The sequence below is a fragment of the Salvelinus alpinus genome, chromosome 20, assembly GCF_045679555.1.
Source record: "Salvelinus alpinus chromosome 20, SLU_Salpinus.1, whole genome shotgun sequence".
NCBI classification, from domain to species: Eukaryota; Metazoa; Chordata; class Actinopteri; order Salmoniformes; family Salmonidae; genus Salvelinus; species Salvelinus alpinus.
The window spans coordinates 51,061,994-51,079,897 of record NC_092105.1 but is presented as its reverse complement, the minus strand read 5'-3'; the positions used below and the strand labels follow the sequence as shown (position 1 = coordinate 51,079,897).

Sequence of the window (17,904 nt, the reverse complement as noted above, 5' to 3'; positions counted from 1 at the left end):
TGTGTGTGTGCACGCACACATAGATATATATATACACACACATCACATATACATATATCCACACACACATAATTATGATCCGGTGTAGATATGTCTTACTTTTCAAGGGAGAGAGAGAGGAGAGAACGGGTGGGCGGGCGGCTGTGTAAACGAGCTGGACAGCCGGTTTGGTGGGGTGTGAGACAGACCAAAGAGGGGCGGGGCGGTGCCCGTTTGAGTTAAGGATAGTGAATTGGAAGACCGGCTGTTGTACCTGTGTGCTTGTCCCGCTTATGCCTTAGGGGTCTGAGTCTGACTAGGGCCTGCTCACGCTGGTTCATTAATATGGGGCCGGGGAAAACAATGCGGCCTGGGAGGGAGAAAGAAACTTTCACATGCATGGACACAGCAGGGTGACAGATTGGGAGAGATACACAATTGTCACACTGCAGCATAACAACTACTAAAACAATAGCACAACACACTGCACAATCACAAATACACAAGCCAAGGGGGAAAATCACAGGGCACAATACTGAAATTTGGGAAACACAATCATAGCAAGGACAAGGTCAGAGTACTGTCTTTCCATGCCTGTATTGTTTATGGCCCCACCCAGGTCACTGCACCCATCAACACAAACACCAACCACCAAACTTACACTAGCAAACACACACACCCTCCCCTTGTCACTAATCCCCATCCCCTACTCACTATTCCCTCCTAGTCGTTGATGTTTTGGCTTTTCTCCTCCCCAATCACACAAACACCTTCCACTCTCCCCTAATCTCCTATCCCCTAGACCCTATTCCCTACCCCGTTGTCCCCATCCCCTTCTATCCCATATTTCGTCCCTGGCTTCAGCCTTTTCTCCATCCCAAACACAAACCTAACCCTATACCCTATCCCCTATCGAATCCTTGCCCGTACCTCGTCCCTCCTCCAGCCGGTGTCGGCGGTTGATGCGCTGACGTTTCTCCTCCTGCCGGATCTGGATGTGCTCCTCGATGTTGACTCCTGGGGGAGGGGGGACAGGCACAGCTGAAACACACACCGCCCCGCGGGAGAGAGAGAACCAGGTGGAGGAGAGACAGAGACAACACACAACGTGGATGAATGGAGGGAGGAGACGACGACATGGAGAAGCGATGCATCTTCACATAGGATAGAATGACGCAAACCCATTGCCTTGAAACTGACATGAGGTCAGTTTATTGTTTCATTAGCCTCGACATCCTAACAAAATCACGCTAAATTGTTAAACATTACTGATTTAGTCTGGAATCCTCCAATAGAGGCTCTTGGCCTGGTAAAAAAAAGCCCTATTAAAAATTATGGGCTGGTTGGTCTGATGATGTGATCCACTTACAAATACATTTCATACAAAACCCCTCATTGCAGATGAATACAAATGGACTAAATGTCCGGGGGTATCGTTGGACGGGGCCACAGTGTCTCCCGACCCCTCCTGTCTCAGCCTCCAGTATCAATGCTGCAGTAGTTTATGTGTCGGGGGGCTAGGGTCAGTCTGTTTTATCTGGAGTATTTCTCCTGTCTTATCCGGTGTCCTGTGTGAATTTAAGTATGCTCTCTCTAATTCTCTATTTCTCTCTCGGAGGACCTGAGCCCTAGGACCATGCCTCGGGACTACTTGGCCTGATGACTCCTTGCTGTCCCCAGTCCATCTGGCCATGCTGCTGCTCCAGTTTCAACTGTTCTGCCTGCGGCTATGGAACTCTGACCTGTTCACCGGATGTGCTACCTGTCCCAGACCTGCTGATACCCTGAATGATCAGCTATGAAAAGCCAACTGACATTTACTCCTGAGGTGCTGACCTGTTGCACCCTCGACAACCACAGTGATTAATATTATTTGACAATGCTGGTCATCTATGAACATTAACATCTTAGCCATGTTCTGTTATAATCTCCACCCGGCACAGCCATAAGCCTGGTTCCTCTCTAGGTTTCTTCCAAGGTTCTGGCCTTTCATGGGAGTTTTTCCTAGCCACAGTGCTTCTACACCTGCATTGCTTGCTGTTTCGGGTTTTAAGCTGGGTTTCTGTACAGCACTTTGAGATATCAGCTGATGTAAGAAGGGCTTTATAAATACATTTGATTGATTAAATGACGGCAATGCCAGACTGGATTGGTGAAGTGAAAAATTTGTGCAATATAGCGAGATTCAGTTTGAATTCTAAGGCTGCAGTTTCACCCCCCTTATCCTAGATCTAAGGGGCAGCATCGATCTTGAGCTTTGCATGAAGACAAACTAGACAGACATGCTACTAGCTAGCTAAAGTTGAAGTCGGAAGTTTACATACACTTAAGTTGGAGTCATTAAAACGTGTTTTTCAACCACTCCACAAATTTCTTGTTGACAAACTATAGTTTTGGCAAGTCAGTTAGGACATCTACTTTGTGCATGACAGAAAAAAAATTCAAACAACTGCTTACAGACAGATTATTTCACTGTATCACAATTCCAGTGGGTCAGAAGTTTACATACACTAAGTTGACTGTGCCTTTAAACAGCTTGGGAAATTCCAGAAAATTATGTCATGGCTACAGAAGCATCTGATAGGCTAATTGACATCATTTGAGTCAATTGGAAGTGTACCTGTGGATGTATTTCAAGGCATACCTTCAAACACAGTGCCTCTTTGCTTGACGCCATGGGAAAATCAAAAGAAATCAGCCAAAAACTCAGAAATAAAATGGTAGACCTCCACAAGTCTGGTTCATCCTTGGGAGCAATTTCCAAATACATGAAGGTACCACGTTCATCTGTACAAACAATAGTAAGCAAGTATAAACACCATGGGACCCCAAAGCCGTCATACCGCTCAGGAAGGAGACGCTTCTGTCTCCTAGAGATGAACGTACTTTGGTGCAAAAAGTGCAAATCAATCCCAGAACTGCAGCAAAAGACCTCATGAAGATGCTGGAGGAAACAGGTACAAAAGTATCTATATCCACAGTAAAACAAGTCCTATATCGACATAACCTGAAAGGCCGCTCAGCAAGGAAGAAGCCACTGCTCCAAACCCGCCATATAAAAAGCCACACTAAGGTTTCTCAAGACATCAGTCAGGAAGTTAAAGCTTGGTCGCAAATGGGTCTTCAAAATGGACAATGACCCCCAAGCATACCTCCAAAATGGCTTAAGGACAACAAAGTCAAGGTGTTGTGAGTGGCCATCACAAAGCCCTGACCTCAATCCTATAGAAAATGTGTGGGCAGAACTGAAAAGGCGAGTGTGAGCAAGGAGGCCTACAAACCTGACTCAGTTACACCAGCTCTGTCAGGAGGAATGGGACAAAATTCACCCAACTTATTGTGGGAAGCTTGTGGAATGCTACCAGAAATATTTGACCCAAGTTAATCAATTTAAAGGCAATGCTACCAAATACTAATTGAGTGTATATAAACTTCTGACCCACTGGGAATGTGATGAAAGAAATAAAAGCTGAAATAAATTAATTCTCTCTACTATTATTCTGACATTTCACATTCTTAAAATAAAGTGGTGATCCTAACTGACCTAAGACAGGGAATTTTTACTAGGATTAAATGTCAGGAATTGTGAAAAACTGAGTTTAAATGCATTTGGCTAAGGTGTATGTAAACTTCCGACTTCAACTGTGTATCATAATAATGCAAAATCAGCTTTATGCTGAGAGCCCAGTGTTTCTTCTACTATTACTTGAGCGAGACGCCCTGGCCTGATCCCAGACCTGTTTGTGTGTATGTTTGGGCTAAACAGCAGATTTGGGATTTGGTCTACGGTAGTTCATCTGAACTGGTTTTACCTCGGGACCCAAATTGAACCAGGTTGTCTCAGTCGCCGACCCTTTAACTATACTGAAGGAAAATAATTCAGAGAACAAATTATTTAATCACTTTTTATCTGGATTTAGTCGATTAACACTGAAAGGCCTGGCCTTTCAGGTTACAAGTACCGCTAGAGAACGTTGCCGGGCGTCCCCTTATCAACCCACAAGGTGTGCAAACATAAGCACCAATGCTTGCTAAATAGTGCATAATCTATTGTAAAAGATGAGTTGCATGAAGAAATATTTGTGGGAGATAAAATAAATAAATATATATATATATTAGAGGTCGACCGATTAATCAGAATCGACGATTTCAAGTTTTCATAACAATCGAAAAATCAGTATTTTGGGCGCCGATTTGCCGTTTTTTCTTTTTGTTGTTTTTTTACACCTTTATTTAATCTTTATTTAACTAGGCAAGTCAGTTAAGAACACATTCTTATTATCAATGACGGCCTAGGAACGTTCTGTCTCGTTCAGGGGCAGAACGACAGATTTTTAACATTGTCAGCTCGGGGGATCCATTCTTGCAACCTTACAGTTAACTAGTCCAATGCTCTAACACTGATTACATTGCACTCCACGAGGAGCCTGCCTGTTAGCGAATGCAGTAAGCTAAGCTAAGTTGCTAGCTAGCATTAAACTTATCTTATAAAAAACAATCAATCAATGACTGTCATTGCTCCAATGTGTACTTAACCATAAACATCAATGCCTTTAAAATCAATACACAAGTATATATTTTTAAACCTGCATATTTAACTAAAAGAAATCCAGGTTAGCAGGCAATATTAACCAGGTCAAATTGTGTCATTTCTCTTGCGTTCATTGCACGCAGAGTCAGGGTATATGCAACAGTTTGGGCCGCCTGGCTCTTTGCGAACTAATTTGCCAGAATTTTACGTAATTATGACAACATTGAAGGTTGTGCAATGTAACAGGAATATTTAGACTCATGGATAAAATACCCATTAGATAAAATACGGAACGGAATAAACGTTTTGTTTTCGAGGTGATAGTTTCCGGATTAGTCAAAGGTATATGGTTTAGAGAGAAAGAGTCGACGCGTTATAATTCCTGTAATAACTTGCGGCTGAATTTGAAAGGGGTTCCTTCGTTATTTTACCGTTCATGTCTTCCATAGAGAATGTCTTGATCTACTTCAAATAAGGTCTGTGTTTCGTACAGGCTTAAACCGCCTCGACGTTTTGATACCCGTGTAAATCTCACTAGGATAAGGTCATGTTTGTCAACATATTTTCATAAATCCACTCTACAATTTTTTTTTATCTTCGCTTATATTTAGCCAATATTGATCAGAGTTACCTTGTCCTATGGATATCTACACAGTTATAAAATTGGCACGGTGATGTAAGCCTACACGAAACACAGACCTTATTTTAAGTGAATCTAAAAAATATCCTATGGAATAAATGAAGGAACCGCTTTTCAGATTTTGCTAGAAGGTGTCATGGGAATTATGACTCGCACTTTGGTTGTCAATTCTTACCATGCCCATTATTAAAATAGGATTTCCTGCATATAGAAATTAAAGGTTTTGTTTTCAACATTCATCACAGGTAACTTAAACTCAATTTTTATTCAAACAGTTGAGTATTTGTCTCCTAAGCACTCTTCAGTATCATTTTCACTTCAGAGCTGTGTGCGTGTGTGTGTATTTATGTATTATATTAAGTTAAAATAAAAGTGTTCATTGTTCATTCAGTATTGTTGCAATTGTCATTATTACAAAAATGTGTGTGTGTGTGTGTGTGTGTGTGTGTGTGTGTGTGTGTGTGTGTGTGTGTGTGTGTGTGTATGATATAGATATATATATATATATATATATATATATATATATATATATATATATATATATAAAAATAAAAAAAAATTATATATATTTTTTTTAATAAATCGGCCGATTAATCGGTATCGGCTTTTTTTGTCCTCCAATAATCGGTATCGGCATTGAAAAATCATAATCGGTCGACCTCTAATTTATTTATATATATATATATATATATATATATATACACACACTGCTCAAAAAAATAAAGGGAACACTTAAACAACACAATGTAACTCCAAGTCAATCACACTTCTGTGAAATCAAACTGTCCACTTAGGAAGCAACACTGATTGTGCACAAATGCACATTTGTGGCCTGCTGGAGGTCATTTTGCAGGGCTCTGGCAGTGCACCTCCTTGCACAAAGGCGGAGGTAGCGGTCCTGCTGCTGGGTTGTTGCCCTCCTACGGCCTCCTCCACGTCTCCTGATGTACTGGCCTGTCTCCTGGTAGCGCCTCCATGCTCTGGACACTACGCTGACAGACACAGCAAACCTTTTTGCCACAGCTCGCATTGATGTGCCATCCTGGATGAACTGCACTACCTGAGCCACTTGTGTGGGTTGTAGACTCCGTCTCATGCTACCACTAGAGTGAGAGCACCGCCAGCATTCAAAAGTGACCAAAACATCAGCCAGGAAGCATAGGAACTGAGAAGTTGTCTGTGGTCACCACCTGCAGAATCACTCCTTTTTTGGGGGTGTCTTGCTAATTGCCTATAATTTCCACCTTTTGTCTATTCCATTTGCACAACAGCATGTGAAATTTATTGTCAATCAGTGTTGCTTCCTAAGTGGACAGTTTGATTTCACAGAAGTGTGATTGACTTGGAGTTACATTGTGTTGTTTAAGTGTTCCCTTTATTTTTTTGAGCAGTTTATATATATATATAGAGTCACGGGTATGTTATGTATAATTCTACAAATTCCTAGAAAAAACATAGGCCTACAGCCTATTTTAGCTTCCCTTACAATAAAAACATTACAGTGTAATCCATTTGAACAAACTTATTTGTAGATTCAATTAGTAATATATGTATAGTAATTAATAAAGTCCAGTTACAGCCTCTTTTGACAAAGTAGATTAAAAAGATATGTGAAATGATTTGCTGTATTCCTAAACAAAAGCACCAGTACAATGACAATTGTAAAGGATGAATATCATAAATAAATAGCATATTTAATTTTACATTCATCATGTTACTATTACTAATTGCTTAGTAGCCATAACAATGCTGCTGTGCGAGTGGTCATGTACTGAATGCATGGACAACACGGCTATCTAGGAAAAAGTAGACATTTGGAAATAGAGCTGCGCCTCTTGAATTATGAGAGTTATTTGTCAAAGGTATGTGCAACAGAAACCGCCGAACATGCTCTTTCTGATACTATATAGAAATCAAAATGTTTTACCTGCATGTGACTCTGAAGGAGGATTTGATTAAGTGATGCTCCTCTCCATGTAAATTACAAGATGTGTCCATTTCTTCATGTACAATTTGACAACTGATAGGTCTAATATTGTCACTGATCAGATTGTCAATTTAAATTTAGTCTATAGGCTAACTCTTACTATGTGTGAAATTAGTTTTGGTATAGTTTCGATGGGCCGGCTGTGAAGGCTGACCGGCATCGTTTTTTCCCCGCTCATCAACTTGGATAGAGTTGGATATGTTTTGCATTAACCTAAAGGCCTACTACAAGACAGGATGTTTTCATTTCCCTTACAATACATTGGATTAGTGATGGAGCTACAGTAAATAAAACAGTCAAGAACAATATCAACCCGCAAGGTGCTCGGTCAAAATATGAACATGATAAATAGGCATAACAAACTCATCATTACACTATTACTGTTCGAAATGAAATCCACCTCTTCACCCTCATCATTCAGTTAAAAATAATTTAAATTCAATTGTGAAGGAACTTGGACAATTATCGCCCATTCGGTCTATTTCTCATTCATTCAGTGGGCTGGCATCGTTTGCTTTGCTGGATAGAGTCAAGGATATATGTTTTACATTATTCTAAAGGCCTACTGCAACAAGTAGCATGTTCTTGTTGCCCTTACAATAAATTAGCTTAGTAAGAGTTAGAGTAAATAAAACAGTTCCATAACGGTTTCTTTTTACAAAGTAAAACTTAAGAGAATGGAAATCAACCCCCAAGGAGCACTGTCAAATTGTTTGCTGCTAATAAATAGACATAAACTCATCATGACACTATAGTATTATCTAAATTAAATCAACCTCTTTACCCTCCTTATCATTCAGTTAGGCTTAATTTAAATTAGATTTTAAAGGTGCAAAATTACAGCCCATTCAACAATTTGTCAGTCATTCAGTGAGAAGAGAAAGACGCATTAGCGCCTGGCTGAGTACCAATGTCCTACAGCACATTGTCTTGGTGGGTTAAGTTCGGAATAGGTGTGAAAAAAGGTTCTAAACAATTTTCTGTTTGTGATTTCTGACAAATGAGAAGTGTAAAATACAAACATTTAGGAAGTCAGGGAAGGCGCTGGACGTAGCATTTTTGGGGGGCTGATATTTTTTTAGGCTGTTGGCCTGCGGCGGATTTAGTGTTAAGTTCAGATTGGGGAATGCATATTTTTTACACAGACACCGGTGACCCATTCAAAACTTCCTGCGACCCAAATCACCAGCTAAAAATCGCTGGTCTAAGGCAGGGCAGTAATTGCGGCTCAAGGGCCACATCGGCAATTAAAACTTCAACGGAGGGCCTCATTTTTTTCCCGTTATTGTTGGAAAGAAAACTGAAATTGCTCTGTTTGTCCTAACCGCAAATAGCAGACAGAACCGTGGTTACATGAGTTACCTCTATGCTGTTATTTGGCTGGCGCCTGGTTTCGGGAAAACATTGGCTGAGACATGTAGCTATGGTAAAGAAGTATGCTGACATGGAATGACAGACAAAATAGAAATAAAAGAAGCAGACAACAGTAATGGCTTGTAACCTGTGACAGAGTGCCTTCAGTAAGTATTCACACACCCCTTGACATTTTACATATTTTGTTGTGTTACAGCCTGAATTTAAACTGGATTCAATTTTGATTTGTTGTCACTGGCCTACACACAGTACCCTATAATGTCAAAGTGGAATGATGTTTTTCAAAATATTTACAAATTATACTCAACAAAAATATAAAAACGCAACATTTTCAAAGACTTTACTGAGTTACAGTTCATATAAGGCACTCAGTCAATTTAAATAAATGCATTAGGCCCTAATCTACGGATTTCACATGACTGGGAATAAAGATACGCATCTGTTGGTCACAGATACCTTAAAAGAAAAAGGTTGGGGCGTGGATCAGAAAACCAGTCAGTATCTGGTGTGACCACCATTTGCCTCATGCAGCGCGACACATCTCCTTTGCAAAGTTGATCAGGCTGTTGACTGCGGCCATTGGAATGTTGTGCCACTCCTCTTCAATGGCTGTGCGAAGTGGCTGGATATATGCAGGAACTGGAAAACGCTGTCGTACACGATCCAGAGCATTCCAAACATGCATCTGAGCTTTGTGTTGTGAGACAAAACTGCACATTTTAGAGTGGCCTTTTATTATCCACAGCACAAGGTGCACCTGTGTAATGATCATGCTGTTTAATCTGCTTCTTGATATGCCAAACCTGTCTATTGGATGGATTATCTTGGCAAAGAAGAAATGCAAAGAGATTTTTGAGAGAAATCAGCTTTTTGTGCGTATGGATAATTTCTGTTGCGTTTATATTTTTGTTCAGCGTAATTAAACATTTTAAACTGAAATATCTTGAGTTAATAAGTATTCAACCCCTTTGTTATGGAAAGACTAAATGTTCAGGAGTAAAAATGTCCTTAAGTCACATAAATTGCACTGTGTGCAATAATACTTTTTAAAGTGATTTTTGAATGACCACCTCATTTCTGTACCCAACACATACAAAAACAGAATCAACCACAAAGACCAGAGAGATTATCCAATGCCCCATAAAGGGCACCTATCGGTAGATGGGGGGGGGGGGGGACTTTGAATATCCCTTTGAGCATGGTGAAGTTATTAATTACACTTTGTATGATGTATCAATACACCCAGTCACTACAAAGATACAGGATCAACAACATGTTTGTTACTCCACAATACTAACCTAATTGACATAGTGAAAAGGATGCCTGTACAGATTAAAAATATTATTGTTTTCGACAAGGCACTAAAGTAACACTGCAAAATATGTCCTGAATAAAAAGTGGCATGTTTGGGGCAAATCCAATACAACACATTACTGAGTACCACTCTCCACATTTCAATTATAGTGGTGGCTGCATCATGTTATGGGTATGCATGTAATCATTAAGGACTGTGGAGTTTTTCAGGATAAAAAATAAACGGAATGGAACTAAGCACAAGCAAAATCATAGAGGAAAACGTGGTTCAGTCTGCTTTACACCAGACACTGGGAGAGGAATTGACCTTTCAGCAGGTCAATAACCTAAAAAACATAGCTAAATCTACACTGGAGTTGCTATCCAAGAAAGTGAATGTTCCTGAGTGGCCGAGATAGATTTTCAAGCAGATTTAAGTAAAAACGATGGCAAGACTTGAAAATGGTTGGCTAGCTATGATCAACAACCAATTTCACAGAGCTTGAAGTATTTTGAAACGAATTATAGGCATATATTGTACAATCCAGAAGTGCAAAGCTCTTATAGACTTACACAGAAAGACTCACTGCTGTAATCGCTGCCAAAGGTGATTCTAACATGTATTGACATAGGGGTGTGAATACTTATGTAAATGAGATTTTCAATACATTTGCAAAAATGTCTTCTTTTTTTTTTTTTATTAACTTTGTCATTATGGGGTATTGTGTGTAGACCGGTGAGAGAGAAAAAATGTAATCAATTTTGAATTCAGGGAGTAAGTCCAGGGGTGTGAATACTTTCTGAAGAAACTACATACAGTGTGAAAAAGGTTGTGACTGATTGAGAATGAGTACAACAAACATGAACACGCAGATATATTGAACAACTGTTATTGTGTGGTGTACCTAGTAGTAGATCTAGTGGTATCATCTCCTTGACAGCGTCGAAGATGCCCCTCTGTCTGACCTCCTGTCCATCAAGCTCCCTGGCGCAGGCTTTGCAGCAGCCACACGCTGAGCAGCCAGACTCCCCAGAACCACAGCCACAGATACTGAGTGGGAGAGAGAGAGCGAGAAACACAGACAAAACATCAATACAAACATACAAAGACAGACAGACATCCACCAGACAAGACAAAGCATACAAACATACACCCAGAGACAAATATCAGTGAATCTGATCAGCATTCAAATCACGTTTGGGATGGTGTTCCTCGGCTTGCAAGCCTCACCCTTTTCCCTCCAAACATAATTTGTCATTACTGCCAAACAGTTCTATTTTGTTTCATCAGACCAGAGGACATTTTTCCAAAAAGTACAATCTTTGTCCCCATGAACAGTTACAAACCGCAGTCTGGCTTTTTATATGGCAGTTCTGGAGCAGTGGCTTCTTCCTTGCTGAGTGGCATTTCAGGTTATGTCGATATAGCACTCGTTTTATTGTGGTATTTAGATACTTTTGTACCTGTTTCGTCCAGCATCTTCTGGGATCGATTTGCACTTTTCGCACCAAAGTATGCTCATCTCTAGGAGACAAAATGAGTCTCCTTCCTGAGCGGTATGACGGCTGCGTGGTCCCATGGTGTTTATACTTGCGTACTATTGTTTGTACAGATGAACGCAGTACATTCAGGCATTTGGAAATTGCTTCCAAGGATTAACCTGACTTGTGGAGGTCTACACTTTTTTTCTGAGGTCTTGGCTGATTTCTTTTGATTTTCCCATGTCAATAAAAGAGGCACTGAGTTTGAAGGTAGGCCTTGAAATACATCCACAGGTACACCTCCAATTGACTCAAATGATGTCAATCAGCCTATCAGAAGCTTCTAAAGCCATGACAATATCTGGAATTTTCCAAGCTGTTTAAAGGCACAGTCAGCTTAGTGTATGTAAACTTCTGACCCACTGGAATTGTGATACAGTTAATTATAAGTGAAATAATCTGTCCTTAAACAATTGTTGGAAAAGTTACTTGTGACATGCAAAGTAGATCTACCACTCTAAATCACTACCATTCTACCACTCTAAATTCCAAGCATCTGCCTCTAACCCTAGGAAGCTCTTTGCCACCTTCTCCTCCCTCCTGAATCCTCCTCCCCCTCCTCCCCCCTCCTCCCTCTCTGCTGATGACTTCGTCAACCATTTTGAAAAGAAGGTCGACGACATCCGATCCTCGTTTGCTAAGTCAAACGACACCGCTGGTTCTGCTCACACTGCCCTACCCTGTGCTTTGACCTCTTTCTCCCCTCTCTCTCCAGATGAAATCTCGCGTCTTGTGACGGCCGGCCGCCCAACAACCTGCCCGCTTGACCCTATCCCCTCCTCTCTTCTCCAGACCATTTCCGGAGACCTTCTCCCTTACCTCACCTCGCTCATCAACTCATCCTTGACCGCTGGCTACGTCCCTTCCGTCTTCAAGAGAGCGAGAGTTGCACCCCTTCTGAAAAAACCTACACTCGATCCCTCCGATGTCAACAACTACAGACCAGTATCCCTTCTTTCTTTTCTCTCCAAAACTCTTGAACGTGCCGTCCTTGGCCAGCTCTCCTGCTATCTCTCAGAATGACCTTCTTGATCCAAATCAGTCAGGTTTCAAGACTAGTCATTCAACTGAGACTGCTCTTCTCTGTGTCACGGAGGCGCTCCGCACTGCTAAAGCTAACTCTCTCTCCTCTGCTCTCATCCTTCTAGACCTATCGGCTGCCTTTGATACTGTGAACCATCAGATCCTCCTCTCCACCCTCTCCGAGCTGGGCATCTCCGGCGCGGCCCATGCTTGGATTGCGTCCTACCTGACAGGTCGCTCCTACCAGGTGGCGTGGCGAGAATCTGTCTCCGCACCACGTGCTCTCACCACTGGTGTCCCCCAGGGCTCTGTTCTAGGCCCTCTCCTATTCTCGCTATACACCAAGTCACTTGGCTCTGTCATATCCTCACATGGTCTCTCCTATCATTGCTATGCAGACGACACACAATTAATCTTCTCCTTTCCCCCCTCTGATAACCAGGTGGTGAATCGCATCTCTGCATGTCTGGCAGACATATCAGTGTGGATGACGGATCACCACCTCAAGCTGAACCTCGGCAAGACGGAGCTGCTCTTCCTCCCGGGGAAGGACTGCCCGTTCCATGATCTCGCCATCACGGTTGACAACTCCATTGTGTCCTCCTCCCAGAGTGCTAAGAACCTTGGCGTGATCCTGGACAACACCCTGTCGTTCTCAACTAACATCAAGGCGGTGACCCGTTCCTGTAGGTTCATGCTCTAAAACATTCGCAGAGTACGACCCTGCATCACGCAGGAAGCGGCGCAGGTCCTAATCCAGGCACTTGTCATCTCCCGTCTGGATTACTGCAACTCGCTGTTGGCTGGGCTCCCTGCCTGTGCCATTAAACCCCTACAACTCATCCAGAACGCCGCAGCCCGTCTGGTGTTCAACTTTCCCAAGTTCTCTCACGTCACCCCGCTCCTCCGCTCTCTCCACTGGCTTCCAGTTGAAGCTCGCATCCGCTACAAGACCATGGTGCTTGCCTACGGAGCTGTGAGGGGAACGGCACCTCCGTACCTTCAGGCTCTGATCAGGCCCTACACCCAAACAAGGGCACTGCGTTCATCCACCTCTGGCCTGCTCGCCTCCCTACCTCTGAGGAAGTACAGTTCCCGCTCAGCCCAGTCAAAACTGTTCGCTGCTCTGGCACCCCAATGGTGGAACAAACTCCCTCACGACGCCAGGTCAGCGGAGTCAATCACCACCTTCCGGAGACACCTGAAACCCCACCTCTTTAAGGAATACCTAGGATAGGATAAAGTAATCCTTCTAACCCCCCCCCCCCCCTTAAAAGAGTTAGATGCACTATTGTAAAGTGGTTGTTCCACTGGATATCATAAGGTGAATGCACCAATTTGTAAGTCGCTCTGGATAAGAGCGTCTGCTAAATGACTTAAATGTAAATGTAAATGTCCTAACCGACTTGCCAAAACTATAGTTTGTTTACAAGAAATTTGTGGAGTGGTTGAAAAACGAGTTAATGACTCCAACCTAAGTGTATGTAAACTTCCGACTTTAGGTACTCATTTAGGTAGGTTACCGTGGTGTTCTTGGGCACAGGAACTATGGTGGTCTGCTTGAAACATGCTGGTATTACATAATCGGTCACGGACAGCTTGAAAATGTCAGTGAAGACACTTGCCAGTTGGTCAGCGCATGCTCAGAGTACACATCCTGGTAATCCTTTTGGCCCTGCAGCCTTGTGAATGTTGACCTGTTTCTAGGTCTTTCTCACATCGGCCTTAGTGCCAGCATCGGTTTGTGGTGGTAAATAGACAGCTACGAAAAATATAAAAACTCTTGGTAAATAGTGTGGTCTACAGCTTACTGATTTGTAAAGACAGAGCACAAGGTACTAACAAATATACGTGCCAAAAAACCCTAATCATGAAAACATACATTTTAGTCATTTAGCAGACGGTCTTATCCAGAGCGACTTACAGGAACAATTAGGGTTAAGTGACTTGCTCAAGGGCACATGGACAGAATATTTTACCGAGTATGCTCGGGGATTCCAACCAGCAACCTTTCAGTTACTGGCCCAACGCTCTTAACCGCTAGGCTACCTACCGCCCGTAGACCCAACCATAAATGTACTTTCTCTTAACAAAGATAGACCAACTAGTGAATGGTGGGTGTGTGTGTCTGCCTCTTCGTCAAGTTTCCTTACCCTCCGGGTACTCTGTCGGGCCGCCCGCTGCTGACACAGCTGGCTCCGTAGCCGGTGCAGTCTCCACACACGGTGCACACCATGCACTGATCCAGCTTCCACTTGTGCATGCCCGGCTGGCACATCATGCTCTTCTCCTCCTTCTCCTCCAGCTCATCCTCCAGGTCCTCATCCATGGCCGTCGCCATGCTTTCCACGCCAAATGCTACAGGGGTTAGAGAAGATGTTCACATGAATGGGTGATGAACGCAAAATACACAATATATACATGCAAAGAAAGAGGTGTTTGGTGTGCATACGGTATATTGAAGTTTGTTTGTGTTGTGTGGTAATTTCTGTGCTCGTGCATGCTCATGTGTGTGTCCGTCATGCATGTTACCTTTCCCCGCCTGGTTCATGGCCCCTGTTTCTCGGCCACACTGGCCCTTGTTGTTGACCCCAAACGTCCAGACCTCTCCACTCTTAGTCAAGACACAGGTGTGGGCCTTCCCCATGGCTACCTGGGTTACAATGTGACCCTTCAGGTCTGACACCTGGCCTGAAGGGGGCACAAAAGAAAGGAGAAAACATTGATAATGTATAGTGACTGTTAAAGACCTAGCTTTATCCTGACTTGAATCATGGTACATTTCACTAAACTGAGCTGAAATCTATCAACATTTCCAGGCTATAAAAGACCCTTATCAAACCAACATGGCTTTTCAAAAGCTTACTTTGACAGCCATGTTGTAATATTTCAGACGTGAACATTTGCACGAATGATCACTACCCAGATTAACCCTCTCTGTCCCACTCAAGTTCATCAGCATCACTAACACAAATTAACATTTGCACTAGCCAACACAACCCAAATGTACCCTTTCCCTAGTCTCTATCCCACTCACAGGTGCTGTCGCTGTAGATAGCATCCTTGCCGAACATGTATAGCTCTCCATCCTTGGTGACGATGCTGCTGCTGCCGTTGTTGCAGGCCGTGTTCACCGCCGTCTTGGTCTCCAGCTTCATCATCTTCTTGGGCTTGTAGGGCTTCGGCTGGCGCCGGCTCTTGGCTGAAGAGTAGAAACAAAACGTTAGAGAATCATCTCTATGCAAGAGGCGCACAAAGTTGGTTGGAGATTATTCTGAATACAGTGCCTTTTCCCTTCCCTCTCCCGTTGAATAATCTTATATCATGACTTATTGGTGTGTGTGCTGTAATGTACGCGTGTTCTTGTCTGTGTAGGTGTGTGTTCACATTCATACTTACTGGACTCTCCATCTTCTCCCTTGCTCGCTGAGCCAGTGAAGAACACGCTGCCATCCTCTGCCACCAGCAGGGCGTGCGAGCCGTCGTGGCCCACTGAGAACTGGACGATCTTAGGTGACTTGGTGATGGGCAGTTCCACCCATTTACCTGCCGACGGACCACCCTGCTTGATGCCCAGGCTCTGGTACTTCCCTGTGTAGTAGATCTGAGGAGGGAGAGGAGGGGTGAGAGGGAGAGGAAAGGGGAGAGAGAAAATATTTTAATAGGAACTGCCGCATAAAAAAAAACTTTTTCTCATGACATATCAGTTATTAGCCCAAAATGTACTAGCTAGTGTAAAACCTACAATTCTGGACATAGCCATAGCCACTTCTGACTGAAAAGTACTGTTACCGAAATCCCTCATTTGTTTAAGAAAAACATTCCCTATTCCATCAACCCTTGCTCTCTTTACGTGACACATGTATGCATGTCACCAAAGACCTATACGCACAGAACTAGTATTACTAGAGAACATTGGTTATGTAATTTTACTCCAGAATGCCCGTTATTCCAGAGGACGATTCGGAAGGGATCCCCCCCCCCCAATGAATTTACAGTTATGACGGAAGCCTGGATGTTTTTATTCTAGGCGTGAAGATACAGTATTTCTGTCACACCCTGGCCTTAGTTATCTTTGTTTTCATTATTATTTTAGTTAGGTCAGGGTGTGACATGGTGTAGTATGTGTTTTTGTATTGTCTAGGGTGTTGTATGGTTTAGGGGGTTAAGTAGAGTAGATGGTTTAGTGTTCAGTGTAGGTGTCTAGGAAAGTCTATGGTTGCCTGAATTAGTTCTCAATTAGAGACAGCTGGTTATTGTTGTCTCTGATTGGGAGCCATATTTAAGGCAGCCATAGGCTTTAGCTGGTTGTGGGTAATTGTCTATGTGTAGTGTTTGTGTCAGTACTATTTATATGTATAGCTTCACGGTCGTCAGTTTGTTATTTTGTTAGTTTGTGTATAGTTGTTAGTTTCTTGGTTTTTCTCTCTTCTTTAATAAAAGAAGATGTATTTTGCACACGCTGCGCCTTGGTCCAATCTCTCTCAAGAAGACGATCGTGACAGAATTACCCACCAATCTAGGACCAAGCGGCGTGTCAAGCGGCAACAGGACCCACCTACACAGGATTCATGGACATGGGAGGAGATACTGGATGGTAAGGGACCTTGGGCACAACCGGGAGAATATCGCCTCCCTCGTGAAGAGCTGGAGGCAGCTAAAGCCGAGAGGAGGTGATATGAGGAGGCAGCACGGAAGCAAGGCTGGAAGCCCGTGAGTACAACCCAAAAATGTATTGGGGGGGGCCTTAAAGGGAGTGTGGCGAAGTCAGGTAGGAGACCTGCGCCTACTCCCTGTACTTACCGTGGAGAGCGAGAGTACGGGCAGACACCGTGTTACGCAGTAGAGCGCATGGTGTCTCCTGTACGCGTGCATAGCCCGGTTCGGTACATTCCAGCTCCACGTATCGGCCGGGCTAGATTGAGCGTTGAGCCGGATGTCATAAAGCCGGCCCAACGCATCTGGTCACCAGTGCGTCTCCTCGGGCCGGCTTACATGGCACCAGCCTTACGCATGGTGTCCCCGGTTCGCCTACATAGCCCGGTGCGGGTTATTCCACCTCCCCGCACTGGTCGGGCGACGGGGAGCATACAACCAGGTAAGGTTGGGCAGGCTCGGTGCTCAAGGGAGCCAGTACGCCTGCACGGTCCGGTATTTCCGGCGCCACCTCCTCGCCCCAACCCAGTACCACCAGTGCCTCCTCCACGCACTAGCCCTATGGTGCGTGTCTCCAGCCCTTTACCACCAGTGCCTACACCACGCACCAAGCCTCCTGTGTGTCCCCAGAGTCCTGTGCGTCCTGTTGCTGCTCCCCGCACTAGCCCTGAGATGCGTGTCCCCAGTCCGGTACCACCAGTTCCGGCACCACGCACTAGGCCTAATGTGCGCTCCCAGGGTCCAGCATGCCCTGTTCCTTCTCCCCGCACTAGCCTGAAGGTGCGTGTCTTTAGCCCGGTACCTCCAGTTCCGGCACCACGCACCAGGCCTACAGTGCGTCTCAGCCGGCCAGAGTCTGCCGTCTGCCCAACGGCGCCT

General features: G+C 43.7%; 1 protein-coding gene across 26 annotated transcripts in view; it reads right to left on the bottom strand.

Moving 5' to 3' along the window:
- The window catches only part of LOC139547192 (E3 ubiquitin-protein ligase MYCBP2), a 313,317-nt gene that overhangs the window by 200,450 nt on the left and 94,963 nt on the right, over positions 1–17,904 (bottom strand). For 21 of the 26 annotated variants that reach the window (XM_071356258.1, XM_071356266.1, XM_071356259.1 and 18 more), the window contains exons 12-18: positions 15,769–15,973; positions 15,407–15,571; positions 14,902–15,060; positions 14,523–14,727; positions 10,710–10,855; positions 910–1,020; positions 254–349 (exon numbers count right to left, since the gene is read on the bottom strand). In XM_071356258.1, the coding sequence (XP_071212359.1) occupies positions 254–349; positions 910–1,020; positions 10,710–10,855; positions 14,523–14,727; positions 14,902–15,060; positions 15,407–15,571; positions 15,769–15,973 (1,087 nt within the window). The remainder of the gene's footprint in view (positions 1–253; positions 350–909; positions 1,021–10,709; positions 10,856–14,522; positions 14,728–14,901; positions 15,061–15,406; positions 15,572–15,768; positions 15,974–17,904) is intronic. The other 5 variants (XM_071356262.1, XM_071356285.1, XM_071356269.1 and 2 more) reach the window with 4 other exon arrangements.